This window comes from Eretmochelys imbricata, chromosome 2 (assembly GCF_965152235.1).
Source record: "Eretmochelys imbricata isolate rEreImb1 chromosome 2, rEreImb1.hap1, whole genome shotgun sequence".
Classification (NCBI taxonomy): Eukaryota; Metazoa; Chordata; order Testudines; family Cheloniidae; genus Eretmochelys; species Eretmochelys imbricata.
This window is the reverse complement of record NC_135573.1, coordinates 1,989,768-2,012,023: the sequence shown is the minus strand read 5'-3', so window position 1 is coordinate 2,012,023 and position 22,256 is coordinate 1,989,768. Positions and strand designations below refer to the sequence as shown.

The 22,256-nt window shown below is 61.5% G+C and overlaps 1 protein-coding gene across 1 annotated transcript in view; it reads right to left on the bottom strand.

Annotated features, from left to right (window-relative positions):
- WDR97 (WD repeat domain 97) overlaps nt 1-22,045 on the bottom strand; it is a 73,578-nt gene extending 51,533 nt beyond the window's left edge. Inside the window, exons 1-11 of the mRNA XM_077810531.1 lie at nt 21,935-22,045; nt 20,637-21,220; nt 19,847-19,968; nt 18,830-19,493; nt 18,306-18,454; nt 17,408-17,644; nt 9,759-9,849; nt 7,179-7,311; nt 6,267-6,394; nt 2,361-2,457; nt 1,671-1,826 (exon numbers count right to left, since the gene is read on the bottom strand). Of these exons, the coding sequence (XP_077666657.1) occupies nt 1,671-1,826; nt 2,361-2,457; nt 6,267-6,394; nt 7,179-7,311; nt 9,759-9,849; nt 17,408-17,644; nt 18,306-18,454; nt 18,830-19,493; nt 19,847-19,968; nt 20,637-21,220; nt 21,935-22,045 (2,472 nt within the window). The remainder of the gene's footprint in view (nt 1-1,670; nt 1,827-2,360; nt 2,458-6,266; nt 6,395-7,178; nt 7,312-9,758; nt 9,850-17,407; nt 17,645-18,305; nt 18,455-18,829; nt 19,494-19,846; nt 19,969-20,636; nt 21,221-21,934) is intronic.
- Nucleotides 22,046-22,256: the final 211 nt, after the last annotated feature.

Sequence of the window (22,256 nt, the reverse complement as noted above, 5' to 3'; positions counted from 1 at the left end):
TGGCTAGCTGTTCTTCCAACTCCTTTTTGGCTTTTCTTATTACATGTTCACATTTAATTTGGCAGTGTTTATGCTCCTTTCTATTTACCTCACTAGGATTTGACTTCCACTTTTTAAAATATGCCTTTTTAGCTCTCACTGCTTCTTTTACATGGTTGTTAAGCCACGGTGGCTCTTTTTTAGTTCTTTTACTCTGTCTTTTAATTTGGGGTATTCATTTAAGTTGAGCCTCTATTATGGTGTCTTTGAAAAGTGTCCAAGCAGTCATTTAAAGTATCGAGAAATTTTGTCTCTGCATTTCATCCTGAGGTGACATGTACCCAGTCACTATGGAGATAACTGAAATCCCCCACTACTATTGAGTTATTTCAATAGCCTCTCTAAGCTCCCTTAGCGTTTCATCGTCACTGTCACTGTCCTGATCAGGTGGTCGATAATAGATCCCTACTGTTATATTCTTATTAGAGCCTGGAATTACTATCCGTGGAGATTCTATGGAACATGTGGATTCATTTAAGATTTTTATTTCATTTGATTCTAAACTTTCTTTCACATATAGTGCCCCACCAGCACAACCAACTGTCATTCCTGTATAATTTATACCCTGCTATTACCGTGTCCCATTGATTATACGTGTTCCACCAAGTTTCTGCCAGGCCTTGTTTAATACAAGGCACTCAGGTTCACCCATCTTAGTATTTAGTCTTCTTGCATTTGTATACAAGCACTTATTACATCTGTCACTTTTGAGTTGTCTGCCTTCATGTGATGGAATTGAATGGGCCTTTTTTTCATTTGACTGTTTCTCTTCAATTCCTCCCTGTACTTTATCAAGTTCCATCCTCTCCTCTTTACTAGGCTAAAGAGTATCCCCTTTAATAAATCCTCCCCTAAGGAATGTCTGTCCAAACCATGTGCTCCTCTGCACCTGTCAGCTTTCCCTCCGCTCTTAGTTTAAAAACGCCTCTGGCCTTTTGAATTTTCTTGCTAGCAGTCTGGTTCCGGTTTGGTTTAGGTGGAGTCCATCCTTCCTATACAGACTCCTTCTTTCCTAAAAGGTTCCCCAGTTCCTAATAACACTAAACCCCACCGCCCTACACCATCCTCTCATCCATGCACTGAGACCCCGCAGTTCTGTTGAACTGGCCCTGTGCGTGGATCTGGAAGCATTTCAGAGAATGTTACCAGGGAGATTCCAGAGTTTAATCTCTTGCCTACATTTGGCCTCCAGGACCTCTCTCCCACCTTCCCCTATGTCACTGGTACCTACATGTACCACGGGCTCCTCCCCAGCATTGCACATAAGTCTGAGCGACCTGCAATCTTTGCACCCAGCAGGCAAGTCACCATGTGGTTCTCCCGGTCACCACAAGCCCAGCTCTCTTTATTTCTAATGACTGATTTCCCCATTGCTATTCCCGGTCTCTTCCTACTACTTGGGATTCCCTCCCCTGGACAGATCTCCTCAGTGCAAGAGGACACCATGACATCATCCGGAAGGAGGGTCCCACCTATGGGGTAGTTCCTGCCCCCAAGCTGTTGCTATGTCTGTCTCAGAGCCCCCCAGCCAGCCCTTTCCTAGGCAGAGCTCCTGCTAATCCCAGAACACAGAGCACGTCTGGCTGGGCCCCATGATCCACTGCCAGCCCCCTCCCCATCCACACCGTCACCTGGATCCTCGGTGGCTGCCTGTAGACAAGATGCATGTAGCGTTCAAAGGCCTCGTCCTGCAGCTTCTTGTGCAGCCTGGGCTTCCTGGCGGCGGAGAGCTTCCCCTGCTGAATGAGGAGCAGATCCTGGTCCCTCGCGGCCAGCTGGGCACAGGCCTGCAACGTTCAAAGGGGCCCTGGCTCACGGTCGTTCCAGGCAGGCTGAGAAGCCCAATGACTGTCTGGGGAAGTGGCAGGGCTTGGGAAGCGGGTCTGCAGCTGCCAGGCAGTCACTGGCATGCAGCAGAGCCCACCCACGACAGCAGCCATTGTGGTGGGGGGCTGGGAACAGCAGACGGCTGCCCAGATCCGGGGGCTGTGCAGGGACTGGAGGGCCAGAGGCTGCGCATGGGCCAGAGGTGCCTGTGGCTCAGGGCTTGGTGCCAGCCCTTTCCCACGGTCTGAGGTCAGGACCCACACTGGGGGCCTGGTGCCCAGTGTCTGGTGCCTGGATTTCGTGCCCCTGCAGGCCCAGGGGCCGTCCATGTCCTCACTGACTAACAGGGGCCACTTCCCAGCCTCCCCCCCCCCCGCATCCCTGCTCGAGCAAGGTCCGACAGGGCAGAATCTTTGGCCCAGTGGGACTGGTGCTTCGGCCTATCACTCAGGTGCTCTGGACCAGCGCTGGGGGAGGCAGGGCCAGCAGCTTGCCGTCCCACCGTCAGGCGTCACCTCCTCCTTCTCCTGGCGCACCCAAGAGTAGTCCTCATCCTTCTTGAGCTTCCAGGGGAGCAGCGGCACGCACAGCCTGCAGAGAGGGACACGCCTGTCAAGAGCCAGGCTCACGGCCCCCAGGCCATCCACCGGCCTTTGCCCGCCACAGCCAGGGCGGCAACCCCCGACACGTGGCCCTAAACCCTCACAGAAGCAAGAGACGGCTCATCGGGTGCAAGCTAGCACCAGCGTCCCCCAGGGATCTCAGAACACCCCCACTCACCGCTCGTCCCCTCCCCTGCCTGAGCGCACCTGGGGCAGCAGACCCTGGGCTGCCCCTCCCCTCGCTCTCAGGGCGACAGCAGCCTGCCTGGGGCTGCACTCCGCAGGGGTGGGAGGGGCTGCCCGAGCCAAGAGACATGACCCAGGGCCGCCGGTGGGCCGCCCAGCATTGCCCCAACGAGGGCCACGCGGGTCAGGAACGTCGGGTGTGGGGGTGTGGGCCTGTCTGTGTGTCCATCTGTCTGTCCCCATGTGTGTCTGGCCATCCATCTGTCCCTACTTGTGGGGATGTCCATCTGTCTGTCTGTCCCCACGTGTATGTGTCCCCACGTCCGCCTGTCACCACATGAGTGTGTGGGGTGTGCCCACAGTTGCTTTTGGGGAGGACTCCCCCCATGTATCTCGCTGGTGCCCCCCCATTACACTGCTCTTAGGCAGATCTGCAGCCACTGCCCTCGACCCCTCCCCACACCCAGCTCTGAGGCTGTGCGTTCTGCATCCGCACAGAATCCCTCGGTCCAGGCAGAAAACTTCTCTTCCTCCTGAGGACACTGGGATGAGGGATGGAGCCTGCAGAGCTCACAACATGGAGCACAGCAGGGGAGAGTGTTGGGGGGGTCCTCCAGCCATGGCGGAGAGGGTGCACTCACGGTGGGGAGGTTCTCCAGCCACGGCAAAGCGGGTGCACCCAGGGGGTGGAGGGGAGGTCCTCCAGCCATGGCAGGGTGGGTGCACCCGGGGGGGAGGTTCTCCGGCCATGGCAGAGGGGGTGCACCCAGGGAGTGTAGGGAAAGTCCTCCAGCCATGGCGGCGTGGGTGCACCCGGGGGGGGGAGGTTCTCTGGCCATGGCAGAGGGGGTGCACCCAGGGAGTGGGGGGAAAGTCCTCTGGCCATGGCAGGGTGGGTGCAGCCGGGGGGGGAGGTTCTCTGGTCATGGCAGAGGGGTCGCACCCAGGGAGTGTAGGGAAAGTCCTCTGGCCATGGCAGTGTGGGTGCAGCCGGGGGGGGGAGGTTCTCTGGTCATGGCAGAGGGGGTGCACCCAGGGGGTGGGGGAAAAGTCTTCTGGCCATGGCGGTGTGGGTGCACCCGGGGGGGAGGTTCTCCGGCCATGGCAGAGGGGTCGCACCCAGGGGGTGTAGGGAAAGTCCTCTGGCCATGGCGGTGTGGGTGCACCCGGGGGGGGGGGGAGGTTCTCTGGCCATGGCAGAGGGGGTGCACCCAGGGGGTGGGAGGAAAGTCTTCTGGCCATGGCGGTGTGGGTGCACCCGGGGGGGAGGTTCTCTGGTCATGGCAGAGGGGTTGCACCCAGGGAGTGTAGGGAAAGTCCTCTGGCCATGGCAGGGTGGGTGCAGCCGGGGGGGGAGGTTCTCTGGCCATGGCAGAGGGGTCGCACCCAGGGAGTGGGGGGAAAGTCTTCTGGCCATGGCAGGGTGGGTGCAGCCGGGGGGGGAGGTTCTCTGGTCATGGCAGAGGGGTCGCACCCAGGGAGTGTAGGGAAAGTCCTCTGGCCATGGCAGGGTGGGTGCAGCTGGGGGGGGAGGTTCTCTGGCCATGGCAGAGGGGTCGCACCCAGGGAGTGGGGGGAAAGTCCTCTGGCCATGGCAGGGTGGGTGCAGCCGGGGGGGGGAGGTTCTCTGGTCATGGCAGAGGGGTCGCACCCAGGGAGTGTAGGGAAAGTCCTCTGGCCATGGCAGGGTGGGTGCAGCCGGGGGGGGAGGTTCTCTGGTCATGGCAGAGGGGTCGCACCCAGGGAGTGTAGGGAAAGTCCTCTGGCCATGGCAGGGTGGGTGCAGCCGGGGGGGGAGGTTCTCTGGTCATGGCAGAGGGGTCGCACCCAGGGAGTGTAGGGAAAGTCCTCTGGCCATGGCAGGGTGGGTGCAGCCGGGGGGGGAGGTTCTCTGGTCATGGCAGAGGGGTCGCACCCAGGGAGTGTAGGGAAAGTCCTCTGGCCATGGCAGGGTGGGTGCAGCCGGGGGGGGAGGTTCTCTGGCCATGGCAGAGGGGGTGCACCCAGGGGGTGGGGGAAAAGTCTTCTGGCCATGGCGGTGTGGGTGCACCCGGGGGGGAGGTTCTCCGGCCATGGCAGAGGGGTCGCACCCAGGGGGTGTAGGGAAAGTCCTCTGGCCATGGCGGTGTGGGTGCACCCGGGGGGGGGGGGAGGTTCTCTGGCCATGGCAGAGGGGGTGCACCCAGGGGGTGGGAGGAAAGTCTTCTGGCCATGGCGGTGTGGGTGCACCCGGGGGGGAGGTTCTCTGGTCATGGCAGAGGGGTTGCACCCAGGGAGTGTAGGGAAAGTCCTCTGGCCATGGCAGGGTGGGTGCAGCCGGGGGGGGAGGTTCTCTGGCCATGGCAGAGGGGTCGCACCCAGGGAGTGGGGGGAAAGTCTTCTGGCCATGGCAGGGTGGGTGCAGCCGGGGGGGGAGGTTCTCTGGTCATGGCAGAGGGGTCGCACCCAGGGAGTGTAGGGAAAGTCCTCTGGCCATGGCAGGGTGGGTGCAGCTGGGGGGGGAGGTTCTCTGGCCATGGCAGAGGGGTCGCACCCAGGGAGTGGGGGGAAAGTCCTCTGGCCATGGCAGGGTGGGTGCAGCCGGGGGGGGGAGGTTCTCTGGTCATGGCAGAGGGGTCGCACCCAGGGAGTGTAGGGAAAGTCCTCTGGCCATGGCAGGGTGGGTGCAGCCGGGGGGGGAGGTTCTCTGGTCATGGCAGAGGGGTCGCACCCAGGGAGTGTAGGGAAAGTCCTCTGGCCATGGCAGGGTGGGTGCAGCCGGGGGGGGAGGTTCTCTGGTCATGGCAGAGGGGTCGCACCCAGGGAGTGTAGGGAAAGTCCTCTGGCCATGGCAGGGTGGGTGCAGCCGGGGGGGAGGTTCTCTGGCCATGGCAGAGGGGGTGCACCCAGGGAGTGGGGGGAAAGTCCTCTGGCCAATGGCAGGGTGGGTGCAGCCGGGGGGGGAAGTTCTCTGGTCATGGCAGAGGGGTCGCACCCAGGGAGTGGGGGAAAGTCCTCTGGCCATGGCAGGGTGGGTGCAGCCGGGGGGGGGAGGTTCTCTGGTCATGGCAGAGGGGTCGCACCCAGGGAGTGTAGGGAAAGTCCTCTGGCCATGGCAGGGTGGGTGCAGCCGGGGGGGGGAGGTTCTCTGGTCATGGCAGAGGGGTCGCACCCAGGGAGTGTAGGGAAAGTCCTCTGGCCATGGCAGGGTGGGTGCAGCCGGGGGGGGAGGTTCTCTGGCCATGGCAGAGGGGGTGCACCCAGGGAGTGTAGGGAAAGTCCTCTGGCCATGGCAGTGTGGGTGCAGCCGGGGGGGGAGGTTCTCTGGTCATGGCAGAGGGGGTGCACCCAGGGGGTGGGGGGAAAGTCCTCTGGCCATGGCAGTGTGGGTGCAGCCGGGGGGGGGAGGTTCTCTGGTCACGGCAGAGGGGGTGCACCCAGGGGGTGGGGGAAAACTCTTCTGGCCATGGCGGTGTGGGTGCACCCGGGGGGGAGGTTCTCCGGCCATGGCAGAGGGGGTGCACCCAGGGAGTGGGGGGAAAGTCTTCTGGCCATGGCGGTGTGGAACCGTGTATTTGGCAGGAGCTGGGAGCACCCGGCCTGACAGTGGGGCAGACCCCTGGCTGGGCTCACTTGACAGAGAGGGAACGAGGGTCCAGGAGCAACCGTTGTCTGGCGTCCTTGTTAAGGGGCCGCAGTGAGCCCTCGCTGATGGGGAAAGGAGCGTCCTGCATGGGGTCTAGGAGGCTCATGCACAGCAGCTGCAGGAGAAAGAGGCCCTGAGTCTAGCCAGCTGCAGAGGGGCAGGGGCTCCTAGGGGAGGGCAGCACACATGGCATGGATGGAAGAGAACTGGTCCCCCCACGTCATCCACTCAGTGTCTAACTGCATCTCCGGGGACCCCCAGTTACTGCAGTCCCAGCCTCTCCCAGCAGGGGGTGCTGTGGGGAGCGGGGCAGTAGCTGGCTGGGGGGAGCTCCTGTCTACTCCAGCCCCAGCTTTTCCCAGCAGGGGGCACTGTGAGGAGTGGGGCAGGAGCTGGCTGCGGGGGGCGCTCCTGTCTACTCCAGCCCCAGCCTCTCCCAGCAGGGGGCGCTGTGAGGAATGGGGCAGAGCACTGTCTATGGGGGGCACTCCCGGCTACTCCAGACCCGGCCTCTCCCAGCAGACTGTGTCCGAGTGTTGGGGGGGGGTCCTCCAGCCATGGCGGAGAGGGTGCACTCACGGTGGGGAGGTTCTCTGGTCATGGCGGTGTGGGTGCACCGGGGGGAGGGGAGGTTCTCCAGCCATGGCGGTGTGGGTGCACCCGGGGGGGGTGGGAGGTTCTCCAGCCACGGCAAAGCGGGTGCACCAGGGGGGAGGGGAGGTCCTCCAGCCATGGCGGCGTGGGTGCTAGGTACAGGGCTAGTCCGGGCAGACATTGTGCACAGAGTAGGCCCCTGGGGCAGGTATCCCTGAGCAGCCTGGTTCGTGTGTACCTGTGACAGGGCCCTGCCCAGCCCGTGCTGCCCTGCCCCCGGCGCTGGGCCCAAGCTCGGTCCGTACCTTGGTGAGATACAGCCTGGGCAGGTACTTGCTGTGGTGTATGCGGTGCAGATGCTGCTCCACGCCCAGCAGCAGGTCCCCGCATTCGTTCCCAAAGGCCAGGCTCTCCGGGATCGTGTTCAGCTTGAGGTGCCTGAGGAGAGAGGTGAGAGGCCGCGTGGCGGGGGAGCGTCGATCGGCACAGCCCCCCGCAGCAGCAGAGCGGCGAACAGCAGAGAGGCTAACAGAAGGAGTTTGCCTGGGATCTGTCTGAGAGGAGGTTCGCTAAGGGCTGCCTTAGGGAGGCTGTGTTGGTGAGCATCTGAGCGTCTGTTGTGGGGACAGTTTGACCGTGTGCTTGATTGGTGGTTTGAAAAGAGTGAATTGGGAGTGCTTTGTTCCAGGTGAGCCCTGAGTGGGCCTGTTATAAAAAGCCAGTCAGCTGTGAACCCGCTGAGCAGCGACCAGCAGAGCGGCTAACAGAGGGAGTTTGCCTGGGGAGAGCCCACTGAGGCTTACATCTGGCCGGCTTTTCAGTGTAGTTACTACAACTCCTGAGGAAGCTCGTAGAAGGAAGGTAATATGGATGCTGAGCGTTCAACTGTTGTGACCTGAACTGGATGTGCCATGTTTGTCTTTCTTCCACAGGACAGAAGCGACTTTGTCTGTACAAAGTGCAAGCTGGTCTCCATATTGGAAGAGAAGGTTCAAGGTCTGGAGAAACAGGTATCGACCCTGCTTTGCATAAGAGAAACTGAAGATTTCCTGGACAGATGTCGGGATATGCTTCTACGGGCACAATGTTCTGAAGATTCAGAGCAGGCTGCGCAGCGGAGACAGGAGGATGGTGAAGAAATTTGGCAGCATGTGACCTCCAGAAGAAGAAAGGGGAGCGTCCAAGGACCAGCAACACAGATACAGGTAAGCAAGCGTTTTCATGTTCTCTCCACAGATACTAATGCGGAGAGTGGACCAGATGATACGTCTGAGGGAAGGGAGCAGAAGGAGACTCCGCCGATTGGAAGGCATGAGATGCACTGTCCTAGGGTTGGGGGTTCCACGGCTGAGCCAGCCAAGGCTCTCGATTGCACATGGCTGGGAGCCCAGGACCACAGGGGCAGGTAATTTCCATGCCCTGAACAGCCCGAGGCTGGTACAAGTTTGCCAGGTCCCAAAGTGACCTATCAGTCGGCGGGGCTGGGCCTGTGCCCCTCCGGCAGTGAGAGTCGGCACCAGAGACGGACGCTGCATTTTCTGTCTTTGCTGCTCATCATTCCCCTCGCGTGTTTGTCTGGTTTTGTCTTTCTGGAATTGGGATCAGCCTTTAGCAGCAGCCCCAGCCCCTCCCAGCTCTTTTCCCTTCCCCTAGGACAGTTCTTACCATCTTAACCCCAGCTAAGGGGCTGTCTGGCCAGGGGGGTTTCCCAGGGAAAGGGCCCCAGGGGTGCTGTTAACATACCAGCCCTACGGAACCCCTGACGTTTCCAGCGCTCGCCCCGATGTGACGACTTCCCTGTATAGGGTGAAGGGACATTTCTTGGGGCGTTTGCCACGGGACCGAGCTGGCTCAGCTCCCTGGATCCCAGACCTTGTTTAACACTGTGCAGCTCCAGTCAGTGACAGGAGCATGTTAACACCGGAGGCCCACAGACACCAGACCCCCAGGGCCGTGAGACCCACGCAAAGCCCCCACAGTGACAGCGGTATGGGCAGGATCTGGGCAGGGTCCCTGACAGGCCGTGCTGGCTGGCCTGGCAGGAGCGTCTTGGGACTGTTCTTAATGTTTCCTCTGAATATTGGGGGGGTGCCTCAGTTTCCCCTATGCAGTTCTTAAGTATCTAGGTGGTGGGGTAAGGGTGTATGGTCGTTGCAGAGCCCTAAAGGGCAGGTGTGTGCAGGGGTCTGGACACAGAGAATGGCCGACACCCTGTTTCCTGGCAACTGATGGCCTGGGCCCTTCCCCCCTGCAAGGTGAGAGCTAAAGGGTTGGAGAACAAAGGAATCAGGTGACCTCCTGGCCCGGGGAAAGGAACAAAGCCCAGGGGAGGAGGGGCTGGAGGGAGTTTCAGTTTGGGGCTGGCTGGGACATGGAGTGAAGGGCAGACGTGGTTGTCTGGCTCACTGCTCCCCAAAATGGACCCAGCTGAGGGGTCCTGTTCTCTGCACCTACAAGCTCTGTTTTAGACCATGTTCCTGTCGTTTAATAAACCTCTGTTTTACTGGCTGGCTTAGAGTCACATCTGACTGTGAAGTTGGGGTGCAGGACTCTCTGGCTTTCCCAGGAGCCCCGCCTGAGCGGACTCGCTGTGGGAAGCACACGGAGGGGCAGAGGAGGCTGAATGCTCCGAGGTCAGACCCAGGAAGGTGGAAGCTGTGTGAGCTGTGTGTCCTGCAGACAGGCTGCTCCCAGAGAGGAGACTTCCCCAGAGTCCTGACTGGCTTCACGGGGAGCAGTTCCAGAGCATCGCCCAGGGACTCCGTGACACCCCAGGGCCGTGAGACCCACGCAAAGCCCCCACAGTGACTGCGGTATGGGCAGGATCTGAGCAGAGTCCCTGACAGGTCGTGCTGGCTGGCCTGGCAGGAGCGTCTGCCTCTCACCTGAGTAGCTGGTTTTGGGCGTTCCAGACCTTCACCGACCCATCCCTGCTGGCCGATGCAAAGAGCTTCAGCGTGGGACAGCAGCACAGGCCTACAGGGCAGGAAAGAGCTGCCATTAAACAGGGAGCGCCCCCCCCAGCCTGGGGCTGGCCCCCCATGCAGCATGCACTGGGGGGAGTAGGAGCGCCATGAACTGGCTACACCCCATGGGGCACCAACAGTCCCTTGTCCCACCCAGGCAGGGCACGGCCCACAGGACCACAGTGTGACACTGCCAGACCAGGTGCCAACTCCTGCCAAGGTCCCCTTGTCTCAAGGGAACGCCGACAAATACGTCACTGGAACCAGCCTGGCCCACCTGAGTGTGAGCATCATTCAGACAGGGATCATCAGAATGTGATTCGTGCTTAGACTGTATGGAAAGCTGGTGAGTTCCTGCCGGCATTAATCTCACGTATCACCTCTGTATCCCCTAGTGCAAGGGAATGTTTGAGCGTGAGCCTCTGTGACCGTGTAACTCACCAGGCAGGGCAGAGACATTAACCAGTGTGAAGTGCTGGCTTCAGCAGAAGGTGTTAAGTTCTGCCCCACAGGAAAGGCCCATCGACACCAGAGGGACCATTGTGGGACAATAAAGAGGACACAAGATGTTTCTTGTTCTGCCCTCCTACTCCTAGCCCTAAAGATGTGTCCTGCAAGTGAATTCCTCCCGTCAGCTGAGTTGGCAGCTCAGAGCACATTGGGGGTGTGACGATGTGACGCAGCAGGGAGGGGGGAGTATTGACCTGGGAGTGTGCCCTGGAGATGGGAGACCTGAGAGCCTGTCACCTGAGCCAGGAGGGGGAAGGGGAGGTAACACCTCTGCCCAGGAATGTGGACAGAGGCTGCAGCAGGGAACCTGCTGGGTGGGTTTAGTTTCAGTTTGGGGCTGGGTGGAGGAACGCAGGGAACCCCAGGGCTGGGGTCTAAGCTCCCTGCTCCCCCAGAGGGACTTGACTGAGGGGTCCTGGGTGTACCCACAAGCTCTGTTGTGGACTGTGTTCCTGTTGTCCAATAAACCTTCTGTTTTACTGGCTGGCTGAGAGTCTCAGTGAATCCCAGGAAGAGGGGTGCAGGGCCTGGAATCCCCCACACTCCGTGACAACTGGTGGCAGAGGTGGGATGTACTGCACCCCATGAACGGCGCTTCCTGCAGTAAGTGACTGGGGAACAGTAAAACGAAGGGGAATGGATGGGAACCAGGCGTGCTGAAGATTCAGAGAGAGACGGTTTCAGGGGGTGGTTAACCCCTGGGTGTGTGTGACCAGAGAGAAGGACTTTTGCAGTAACAGGGTCCCCTGGGGGATCGCCCCCAGGGGGCGGAGGAGTCTGCAGCTCGACCCTGGCAAAGAGGTGGTGACCTCAGGAAGGACTGGCACACAAGGGCCTTTTCCTGGAAACCGTGGAAAGCTGCCCGGCCTGCGAGTGGCCAGCAGGGAGATGTACGCTAAACGCCTTAAGAGCGACCTGGTGGAGCTGTGCAGGCAGAGGGGGCTGCACATCGGGAGGTCCACCAAGGAACAGCTGATTGCCCAGTTGGAGGAGAGGGATCGCTTGGATGACCCGATCCCTGTCCCGGAGGGAAGCCGCCCGGTGGACGCAGCGTGGGCCCTGGGGCCTGACCGGGCTGGGAGGGGTCCGACTGCTGCCGAGGACATCCCGAGACCCTTCCTACCTAGGCCTGGGGAAGGGGCTGGGGGAAGCCCAGTGAATACTGAGGGCACCCTGACCCCGGCAGCCAGCAGGGGATCCTCCCGGCAGAGCTCCCCATCCCTGGAGCGGATGTGGCTGGAATGGGAGATGGAGATGAAAATGAGGGAACTGGAGGATCATGAAAAACAACGTCAACATGAGGAGAAACAACGTCAACATGAGCAGGAGGAGAAGGAGAGGGAGCGTCAGGAGAAGGAGAAACAAAGACAGCATGAACTGGAGCTGGCCAGGCTGAGGAGCAGTGGGGCCCCGGCTGCGGTGAGTGCGGGGGGACCCAAGACTGCAAGAAACTTTGATAAGTGCTTCCTGGCCCAGCAGAAGGAGGGGGAGGACATAGATAGCTTCCTGACGGCCTTTGAGAATGCCTGCGAGATGCACAGGGTTGACCCTGCACACAGGCTCCAGTTCCTCACCCCCTTACTGGACCCTAAAGCCGTGGAGGTATACAGCCGAATGACAGGGGCAGAGGCAGGGAATTATGAACTGTTCAAACAGGCCCTGGTTCGTGAATTTGGGCTGACCCCCGAGATGTACCGGAGAAGGTTCCGGAGTCAGCGTAAAACGCCGGAGGTCACCTACCTACAACTGGTCAACCGGATGCAGGGATATGCCCGCAAGTGGACAGCTGGGGCCCAAGCTAAAGAGGACCTGCTTGACCTAATTGTACTGGAGCAACTGTATGAACAGTGCCCTTCCGACCTGAGGCTGTGGTTGGTGGACAAAAAGCTAGAGAACCCCCAGCACGCAGGGCAGCTGGCCGACGAGTTTGTGAACAGTCGGTCAGGGGGTAGCCGGGAGGAATCCCAAAAGGACAGGCCCCCCCCGATGCAGAGAGAGAGTCACCTTGGGCCTCCCAGCGGGGAAATAGGGAGAACCCCCTCCAAAGGGGAACGCCTGGCGTCGGGCTCCTCCGACCCGCTCGAGGGGACCAACGTGACCTGAGCTGCTATCACTGTGGCCAGAGAGGCCATGTACGGACCCAGTGCCCCGGGCTCAGGGACAAACTGAGCAGACCCAACCTACCCAGGGTTAACTGGGTAGGGACTCAGCTGGATGAGGGGCAGATGACCCAGGAAAGGGGGGCTACCAGTTTACCACCTGCTCAGGAGGGAAGAGTACCCCAGGCCAGCTCCGTCAGAGGGCTGGAGGCTCTGGACTCAGGGTGCTCGGTTTACAGGGTGGGCGCGGGGCTGTCCCTCCGGAGAGAGTGCCTTGTTCCCCTGGAGGTGGATGGGAGGGAGGCCAATGGATACTGGGATACGGGCGCAGAGGTGACGCTGGCCCGGCCCGAGGTGGTGGCCCCAGATCGGGTGGTGCCCAACACCTACCTGACCCTGACAGGGGTGGGCGGGCCGCCATTTAAGGTGCCCGTGGCAAGGGTACACCTGAAATGGGGGGCCAAGGAGGGCCCCAAGGATGTGGGGGTACACCACCATTTGCCCACTGAGGTTTTGATGGGGGGAGACCTAGAGGACTGGCCAAGCAAGCCCCAGACCGCCCTGGTTGTGACCCGTAGCCAGAGCCGGCGAGGGGCACTGCACCCTGACCTTGCGGGGGGTACCACACCGGAGGCGCAGGACCCTACCCTGGTGGGGAGGGAGCGCTGAGGGGCACAGCTCAGAGAGGCGGAGGCCTCAGACCTGGCCACTGAGGGGGAACCGGGCCCCATCCCTTCCCCAGCCGCTGAGTTCCAGGCCGAGTTGAGGAAAGATCCCTCCTTGCGGAAGCTCAGGGACCTGGCCGACCTCAGTGTGGGACGGACCATGAGGAGAGGCTGCCAGGAGAGGTTCCTGTGGGAGAAGGGGTTCCTGTACCGAGAATGGGCTCCCCCAGGGGAAGTGGAGTCCTGTGGGATCAGGAGGCAGCTGGTGGTTCCCCAGAGGTATTGCCGCAAGCTCCTGTCCCTGGCCCATGACATCCCCCTCGCAGGGCACCAGGGAATCCAGCGCACCCGGCAGAGGTTGCTACAGAACTTTTACTGGCCCGGGGTCTTTACCACGGTCCGGCAGTATTGCCGATCCTGTGACCCCTGTCAGAGGGTGGGGAAGGCCCGGGACAAGGGGAAAGCAGCTTTGAGACCTTTGCCCATCATAGAGGAGCCTTTCCAGAAGGTGGCCATGGACATCATGGGGCCTCTCAGCAAGACGACCCGGTCGGGGAAGAAATACGTTCTGGTGGTGGTAGATTTTGCCACCCGCTACCCCGAGGCAGTGCCCTTAGCTTCCATTGAAGCAGACACCGTGGCCGATGCGCTCCTGACCATTTTCAGCCGAGTGGGGTTCCCCAAGGAAGTCTTGACAGACCTAGGCTCCAACTTCATGTTGGCCCTGCTCCGGTGCTTGTGGGAGAAATGTGGGGTCCGGCACGACTGGGCCTCAGCGTAGCACCCCCAGTCCAATGGGCTGGTGGAGAGGTTTAATGGGATGCTAAAGATGATGCTGAAAACCTTTATGAACCAGCACCCGCAGGATTGGGACAAGTACTTACCTCACCTGCTGTTCGCGTACAGGGAGGTGCCTCAGGAGTCTACCGGATTTTCGCCTTTCAAACTGTTATATGGAAGGAGGGTGAGGGGCCCCCTGGACCTGATGAGAGGCGAGTGGGAAGGGAAGGCCACTCCCGATGGAGAGTCAGTGGTGGAGTATGTCCTGATCTTCCGAGAGAGACTGGCTGAACTCATGGGCCTGGCCAGGGAGAATCTGGCCGGAGCCCAGAAGAAGCAGAAGGTCTGGTATGACCGCACGGTGCGGGCCCGTGCCTATGCCACCGGGGATCAGGTGATGGTTCTCATCCCCGTGAGAAAGAACAAACTACAGGCTGCCTGGGAGGGCCCTTTCAAGGTCGTCAAGCAGCTCAATGAGGTAAACTATGTGGTGGAGCTGTCGAACCGGGCGCACCACCGCCGGGTGTACCATGTGAATATGATGAAGCCATATTATGCCAGGGGGAATGTGGTGTTGGCCGTGTGTGGACAATGGGAGGAGCAGGGAGAGGACCCTTTAGTAGATCTATTCCCTGGGACCAGAGCTGGTTCCCCCTGGAAAGAATTCCCCTCTCTGATCAGCTAACCCCTGCCCAGCAAGCTGAGGTCAGGGGGGTGCTGCATCCTTACTGACAGCTGTTTTCCAACCAGCCTGGACGCACTAATCTGACTGTCCACCGGGTGCAGACGGGGTCGCACCCGCCGATAAGATGCTCCCCCTTCCGAGTCACAGGGAAAACTGCTCAGGACCTGGAAAGAGAGGTCCGGGACGTGCTGGCTTTGGGGGTGATCCAGCCATCGGCCAGCCCTTGGGCCTCGCCGGTGGTGCTGGTCCCCAAAAAGGATGGGTCGGTCCGGTTCTGCGTGCCAGGAGGCTTTCCGGGCGCTGAAGGAGGCTCTGGTCAGTGGCCCAGTTCTGGCAAACCCAGACTTTGACAAGCCCTTTGTGGTGTTCACCGACACCTCCGACACGGGACTGGGGGCGGTGTTAATGCAGGAGGATGAAAAGGGGGAGAGACACCCCATCGTGTACCTGAGCAAGAAGTTGCTACCCCGGGAGCAACACTACGCGGCCATCGAGAAGGAGTGCCTGGCCATGGTGTGGGCCCTCAAGAAACTAGAGCCCTATCTCTTCGGGCGACACTTCACCGTGTACACCGACCACTCTCCCCTGACCTGGCTGCACCAGATGAAAGGAGCCAACACCAAACTCCTGAGATGGAGCCTGCTCCTGCAGGATTACGACATGGACGTGGTCCACGTGAAGGGAAGTGCCAACCTGATAGCGGATGCGCTGTCCCGGAGAGGGGGCCCCGAACTTCCCCAGGTCACTGGTCAGCGTGACCCCGCTCAGTTCGGTCTCCAAGGGGGGAGAGATGTGAGGATGGGACGCAGCAGGGAGAGGGGAGTGTTGACCTGGGAATGTGCCCTGGGGATGGGAGACCTGAGAGCCTGTCACCTGAGCCAGGAGGGGGCGGGGGAGGTGACACCTCTGCCCAGGAATGTGAAGACAGGCTGAGAAGGGAGCCTGCTGGGGGGGTTTAGTTTCAGTTTCGTGCTGGGTGGAGGAACACAGGGAACCCCAGGGCTGGGGTCTAAGCTCCCTGCTCCCCCAGAAGGACTTGACTGGGGGGTCCTGGGTGTACCCACAAGCTCTGTTTTGGACTGTGTTCCTGTTGTCCAATAAACCTTGTGTTTTACTGGCTGGCTGAGAGTCTCAGTGAATCCCAGGAAGAGGGGTGCAGGGCCTGGACTCCCCCACACTCCATGACAGGGGGAGGGGAATAAAAACCCCTGACAGGGAGGAACTGATTATCTCTATGCTGCTCAGAATCTGGGGGCAGGTTTCTAGGCATAAGCAAGAGATCCCCAGTGCTCAGCCCAGGCTAGCCCTTAGGACGTATAGTATAGTTTAGTATAGAAGCTTTTATTCCCTTTTGAAATTAAGATTGTAACTCATCTGCTTTAACCTTGTCAATAACGCTCGTTTCCTTTTCCTGTGTAATCAAGCTTTAGACAGCTTGTTATAGGACAGGCTACAAGCGTGGGCTTTGCTGTGAGAGCTAAGGTGTAACTGTCACAGAGTCCCTGGGCGATGCTCTGGAACTGCTCCCCATGAAGCCAGGCAGGACTCTGGGGAAGTCTCCTCTCTGGGAGCAGCCTGTCTTCAGGACACACAGCTCACACAGCTTCCACCTTCCTGGGTCTGTCCTCGGAGCATTCAGCATCCTCTGCCCCTCCGTGCGCTTCCCACAGCGAGTCCGCTCAGGCAGGGTCCTGGGGGGGCCAGAGGGTCCTGCACCCCAACTCCGCAAACAGACGTGACTCTCAGCCAGCCAGTAAAATAGAAGGTTTATTAGACGACAGGAACATGGTCTGACACAGAGCTTGTAGGTGCAGAGAACAGGACCCCTCAGCTGGGTCCATTTTGGGGGGCAGTGAGCCAGACAACCACGTCTGCCCTTCACTCCATGTCTCCAGCCAGCCCCAAACTGAAACTCCTTCCAGCCCCTCTTCCTCTCGCTTTCCCCTTTCCTGGGCCAGGAGGTCACCTGATTCCTTTGTTCTCCAACCCTTTAGCTCTCACCTTGCAGGGGGGAAGGGCCCAGGCCATCAGTTGCCAGGACACAGGGTGTCAGCCATTCTCTGTGTCCAGACCCCTGCACACACCTGCCCTCTAGGGCTCTGCAATGATCATACACCCTTATCCCACCCCCTAGATACTTAAGAACTGCCTAGGGGAAACTGAGGCACCCCCACACTATTCAGAGGAAATATTAAGAACAGTCCCAGTTCGTCACAGCAACTGACCTGGGGTGAGTGACGGGTCCTTTGGGACAGGGAGTAACCTGCCTATTGCCGTATCCTTGGGGTAAGGGCCCAGCTATCACACAGGCAGCTCTCCTGGGTGGCAGGACAGATGGGGGAGCCCACGGGGCCTGGCTGTGACTCCCAGGTTAGGCTGTTGTGGGGCCTGAGGAGCGCACACCTGGTAACTGGTTGGTGAAATCGAATACAGAGCTCACAGCCAATGCGGGGTTGGTGCCGGGTTCCCAGAACTCTGCCCTGAGGCTGGCACGCACGCCCTGGGGTCACGGCAGGCAGCTTGACACACTGCTTCCCCACTGGGCATGTCCCCCCTTCCCAGGGCCAGACACTCCCTGGGGGGTCACCTTTCCACCCCACCCCATCTGGGGCTGGGTACTCCCCATCAGGCATTGCTATCCCTCTGCTGGGGCTGGACACCTCCATGGAGCACCATTCCCCACCCCACACCCCAGGGCTGGACACTCGCTAGGGGGCACCGCTAACCCTCTGGATGCCCAGACCCACCTCTAGTCCCAGGCTCCTGCTCTGGGTGCCTACGCAGGCCCTGGTGGGAGGAGCAGAAGCCGCTGGGCTGCAGGGCTCTTACCTGTGATCTCGTCCAGCGGGTCATCCCCGGGGCTGTGCTCCTGGCAGCTCTGGGCCAGCAGGTCGTGCTGGACGATGCTGTAGGTGGCGGTCTCGGGGTCCTGGAGGGCGGTGCCCAGCGTGGAGCCCAGCGGGCACATGTGCAGCACGGGGTGCTGGCAGGAGAAGCTCAGCAGCAGGGTCAGGCACTCGTCAATGTAGGGGAAGATGCGCCAGACTTTCACCATGCGATCGCCACCTGCACCGGGCCAGGCAGAGGGACACTGCCAGGCGGCTCCCACTGGGCCCCATGCTGGGCTGCAGCAGGCCACAGCTCTGGCCTGGGGCCTGGCTGGGGCAGTCGGCTCACAGGGGCCTTGCTGCAAACTCCCAGACTTTGCCTTTCAGGTGCCACCACCACGGAGCTTTTCATTAGTTTGACGAAACACGTGAAACGGATGGAAATGGGGGACAATCCCTCAGCTCCTGCCCACCCCCGGTCACGGGGGAAACATCTGCCCTCCTCCCAGGATGGGGGGGAACACCTGACCCCCCCGGGGTTGGGGAATGGGGGAGTGCCCTGACCTCTGGGGATGGGGGAACGTCTTGCCTGCGCTTCCCCTCCCGCCCCCAGGATGGGGGAACACCCTGCCAGGTCATGCCCAAGGCCCATAGACTCTCCTGCTGACCCCTCTGCCCTGTGGTTCCCTCCCTCTTTAGCGACTGGGTTTTGTGAGCTCTGGGGCCAGGACTTCTCCAGCCTCCCGAGGACCTGGCCCCTGCCCCCTGGAGCCCCGTCCATGCCATCGCTGCACAGGGAGGGCTCTGCCCTCCAAGGGCTCCGTGGGGATCCCTGCCCCGGGCCGGCAGTCACTGGGGCTGCACAGAAAGCCCGGCTGCCGGGTGCTCAGTGCACTCACCAGCTGAGATGATACAGCTGTCGTGGGGGTAGGCAGCCAGCGCGGTCACCCTCTCTGAGCCATGAGCCTTCACCTGGTACTGAACGCGCCCGGTGAACCACTGAAGCACGCAGAGTGAGCCGTCCTCCTGCCCCAGAACTGGCAGGTACCTGCGGGCAACGCACATCACCCCTGGCATAGCCACAAACTACCACAGCACCACAACAGCGAACCCACCGGAGAGGCAGGGGCTGGAGTCACCAGGAGCTGCCCCCACCTGCGCTCCTGCCCCGCCCCCCCGTGCCCCCCTGCTGGGACAGGATGGGGCTGGAGCTCCCTGCCCCAGCCAGTGCTCCTGCCCCGCTCCCCACAGCGCTCCCTGCTGGGAGCGACCAGGGCTGGGGTAGCCAGGAGCTCCCTGCCCCAGCCAGTGCTCCTGCCCCGCTCCCCACAGCGTCCTCTGCTGAGCACTCCCTGCCCTGTTCCCCACAACACCCCATCTCTGAGGGGCCAGGGTGGGGAGCAGTGCTGGGTCTAATCCTTACCTGTTTTTGTCCTGCAGCTTTAGCGGGAGATGTGTCCAGGACTTCTTGTCCCCTTTCTGCTCCATGATCTCCCGCCACTGGGCATAGGCCTTCTCGGGCTCCACGAGGTGGCTGTAGAGGAGCAGGCAGCGGGGCCGCGCCGACGCGCTCCAGGGCACCACAGTCTTCTTGACGCTCATGGGGTTGACAGCGGTGTTCACCCTCAGGAGCTGGCCCAGCTCCAGCAGCACAAAGAGGGTCTCCTTGGGCAGGCAGTAGGCCACCTCCACGGCCTGGCAGGGCCTGTCCAGCAGCAGCGTGGAGAGGATGCGGCCGGTGTGCGCGGCCACGAGCCGCACGGTGGAGTCCTGGCAGGCGCACGCAACTCGCACCGGGAAGCTGCCCACGGCGCTCAGGTCGACGGTACAGAGGCGCGTCACGGCGGCACCCAGCCGGGTGTGCAGGGAATAGAGCTGGTTGGCCTTCCACAGGTCCATGGTGGAGCCGGACAGCGAGACCACGTACCCCCCCTCCGGGTGCATCTGCAGCTGCTCCACCACCTCGGCCACCTGCACTTGGTCCACCTGGTCAATGGTCTGCAGGTTCCAGGTGCGAATGGTGCCGTCCTGGGAGGCAGAGAGGATGAAGGGCCCCTGCGGGTAGATGGTCACAGCGGTCACAGGCCCTGCCGGAGAGGAAGGGGAGGAAGGCAGAGTCAGAGCAATGCCCAGGCTGCCCACGGGGGGCACTGCCAGTCTGAGGGGCAGTTTTGCTCCCAGACAGGAGTCCCCAGTCGAGGGCCACATGGGAGCCAAGGAGCACGCTTAGTGTGAGGGCAGTCTCCTCCCCCATCTCCAGGGCCGGGCAGTGGGCAGCCAGCAGGGGGCACAGGTGTCAGGTGCAGCCCCAGGGCAGCAGAGGCTCTCCCTGCAAGGCACGGGTCCGCGGCAGGGACCAGCAGCTTCAGACAGCGCCCCACTCTGCCCCCCAGCTGGGGAGGGTGCTCATGGCAGACTGGGCTCAGCCCCCGGCCCTCACCGGTGTGTCCCACGAAGATTGTCTGGATCAGCCACTTCTTGTCCCAGACCTTGATGGTGGTGTCGCGGGAGGCGGTCACCACACACCCCCCCGCCTCGCAATAGGCGATGTCAGTGATGGCCCTGGGAGAGAGGCAGCCATGAGTGCTCCTGCCGGCTCCGGTGCCCCACCCCTCCCAGGGCGCTGCAGGGTGCTGGGCACCAGGCAGGGTCACCCCATGACTGCACAAGCCCCGGGGCACATGGCAAGTCGCACTGGTGGCTGGGCCTGGGGGCACAGACCTGGGGGCCAGGCAGGGCTTCCTCAGCTGCAGTGTCTACGAAACTCCAGCCCCACCACCCAGGGATGGGCAGGGAGGGCTCACAGAGGGTCCCACAGCCTACCCCAGCCAAGGCAGAGGCAGCAGCTGCCAGCGCAGCCCTCGACCCGGCAGCGCATGGGCCCGTCTCACTTTACAAACATAGAGACGAGAGCAGCCTCTGAACGTGAGCGTCAGAGAGACCAGAGGTCCCCGCATGCACTGAGGAGTCCTGGCGGTGACACACAGAACGGGCCAGTCCCATCTGTCCACATGCCCATGCCAACGCTGGGCACAGCTAGCGAGGGAGGGGAACCCGGAACCCACCCAGTGCCTCCTGCCCCTCCCCTCCCCTCCCCATGGAGCAGGAGCCCAGGGCCCAGGTCCTCCTACAAGAGCGTGAAGTTCCTAGGGTGGAAAGCCGGCGCTCTTTCTTCACTGGGACACCTGAGGCTGGCAGGGCAGCGCCCCACTCCCTAGAGCAGCTGTCACCTGTTGTGAAGGTCCCTCTGGAAGGTCAGTAGCTCCCCCTGGGAGAGGTTGAAGACAGCAACCCCGGTGCCGCAGGCAGCAAAGCATGTCTGGGGGATGCCGGTGTCCAGGGCCAGCCGGCTGAAAGTGTCGCGAGGGGACAGGCCCTGCTGCACGGTGGCCTGGCACTGCAGCTGGCGGAATCCATAGCGGAAGGCCCAGACGGACAGGCTGCCCGCTCCAGCTGTCACCACCTGATTGAGCTCTGGGCCGTAGTGGCAGCATCGGATGCCATGCGGAGCCAGCACCTTGGAGAGGACCTCGAAGTCTGGGCTCAGCACCTGCAGGCTTCCCTGGTCCCAGGCCACGTACTTGTTGACCTGGGTGGCGTAGAGCAAGCCCGCGATGGGCTCCGGGGCCTGGGTGCTGTGGCTGAACCAGCCGTCCTCCTTGTGCAGGTGCAGCTGGCTCTCCGCGTCCAGGACCACGAAGAGGCTGGCGCTGCTGTTGTAGGCAACGCGGCGCACGGGCTGCGGGAAGCTGAGGTGACGCAGGTGCTGGAGACCGTGGGTCAGCTGAGCAGCCTTCAGCTCTTCCTTCTTCATCTGCCAGGAGGAGGAGGAGGAGGAGGAGTCACGCGACGCCACGATCCACTGCCCTCATGCGCTGCTCAGCAGGTAACTCGGCATAGGGCAGGGCTGGCCCCCAGGTACCACTCGGGGCCCGCAGGTCCCAGCATGTCCTGCTGCAACCCGAGTCAAGTGGAGCGGTGCAAGCTGGTGCTCGACGGCTCACGGGGAGGGTGGCTGCGTGCGAGGCACACTGACGGGGCACCGGAGCACCTGAATGCTGCGGGTGATGTCTGGGTATCAGATGGTTTCAGGCACCTCCTGTCACATGCCCACTGCGGGAGAGCAGACACTGATGGAGCCAGCAGGAGAAACCTCCAGGGAATGGCCTGTAGGGGACGGTCAGCCCCGGCTCCGGGTGGGGAGGGACAGGGCAAAGCTAGCCTGGCTCGGCAAGAAGCTATGTGGGGATAGGGAAGCGTGGGGCCCTAGTGAGAGACCTCTGGGTTCAGCTGCTGCTCGGGCATGGCTCCACGGGGCTCCAGAGAAGGCCGGTGTTTGGGTCTGGTAGAACGAGCTGAGCAAGGATCTCGATGGATGCGCCGCCGGTGGGCTGGCATGGTGATGTGACCGTGGCCTGGCCGGGGAGGGGCAGCAACCACCACGGTCAGGCCATGCTCATCACCGCCCTCTCCTGCATCTACAGGGACACCAGGCCTCGGGCAGCTCCTTCCTTCCCCCACCACATACCTTCTCCATAGTGGCCTGGATGCCCGCCCGGAGCAAGGCCCAGAGCCGGCGGGCGCTCGTCAGCTGGGTCTCCTCCTCCCTCGCCGCCGGCAGGGGGCTCAGGTGGCACATGGCGCTGGGAGTGGCGGCCACCCCTGTTGAGGTCGCTGCTGTGGAAAGAGAGGCTGGGAAACCCCCTCCCCATTCATTCACCCCCACTTGGTGCCCATGCAGCCCCTATCCCCCAGTACAGTGCTTGCGTTCCCCCGCTGTCCCTCGGCCTCGCACCATGCCCAAACCCTGCTCTCACCGCTACCGAGAGAGGGCCGAGGCCCAGGGAAGA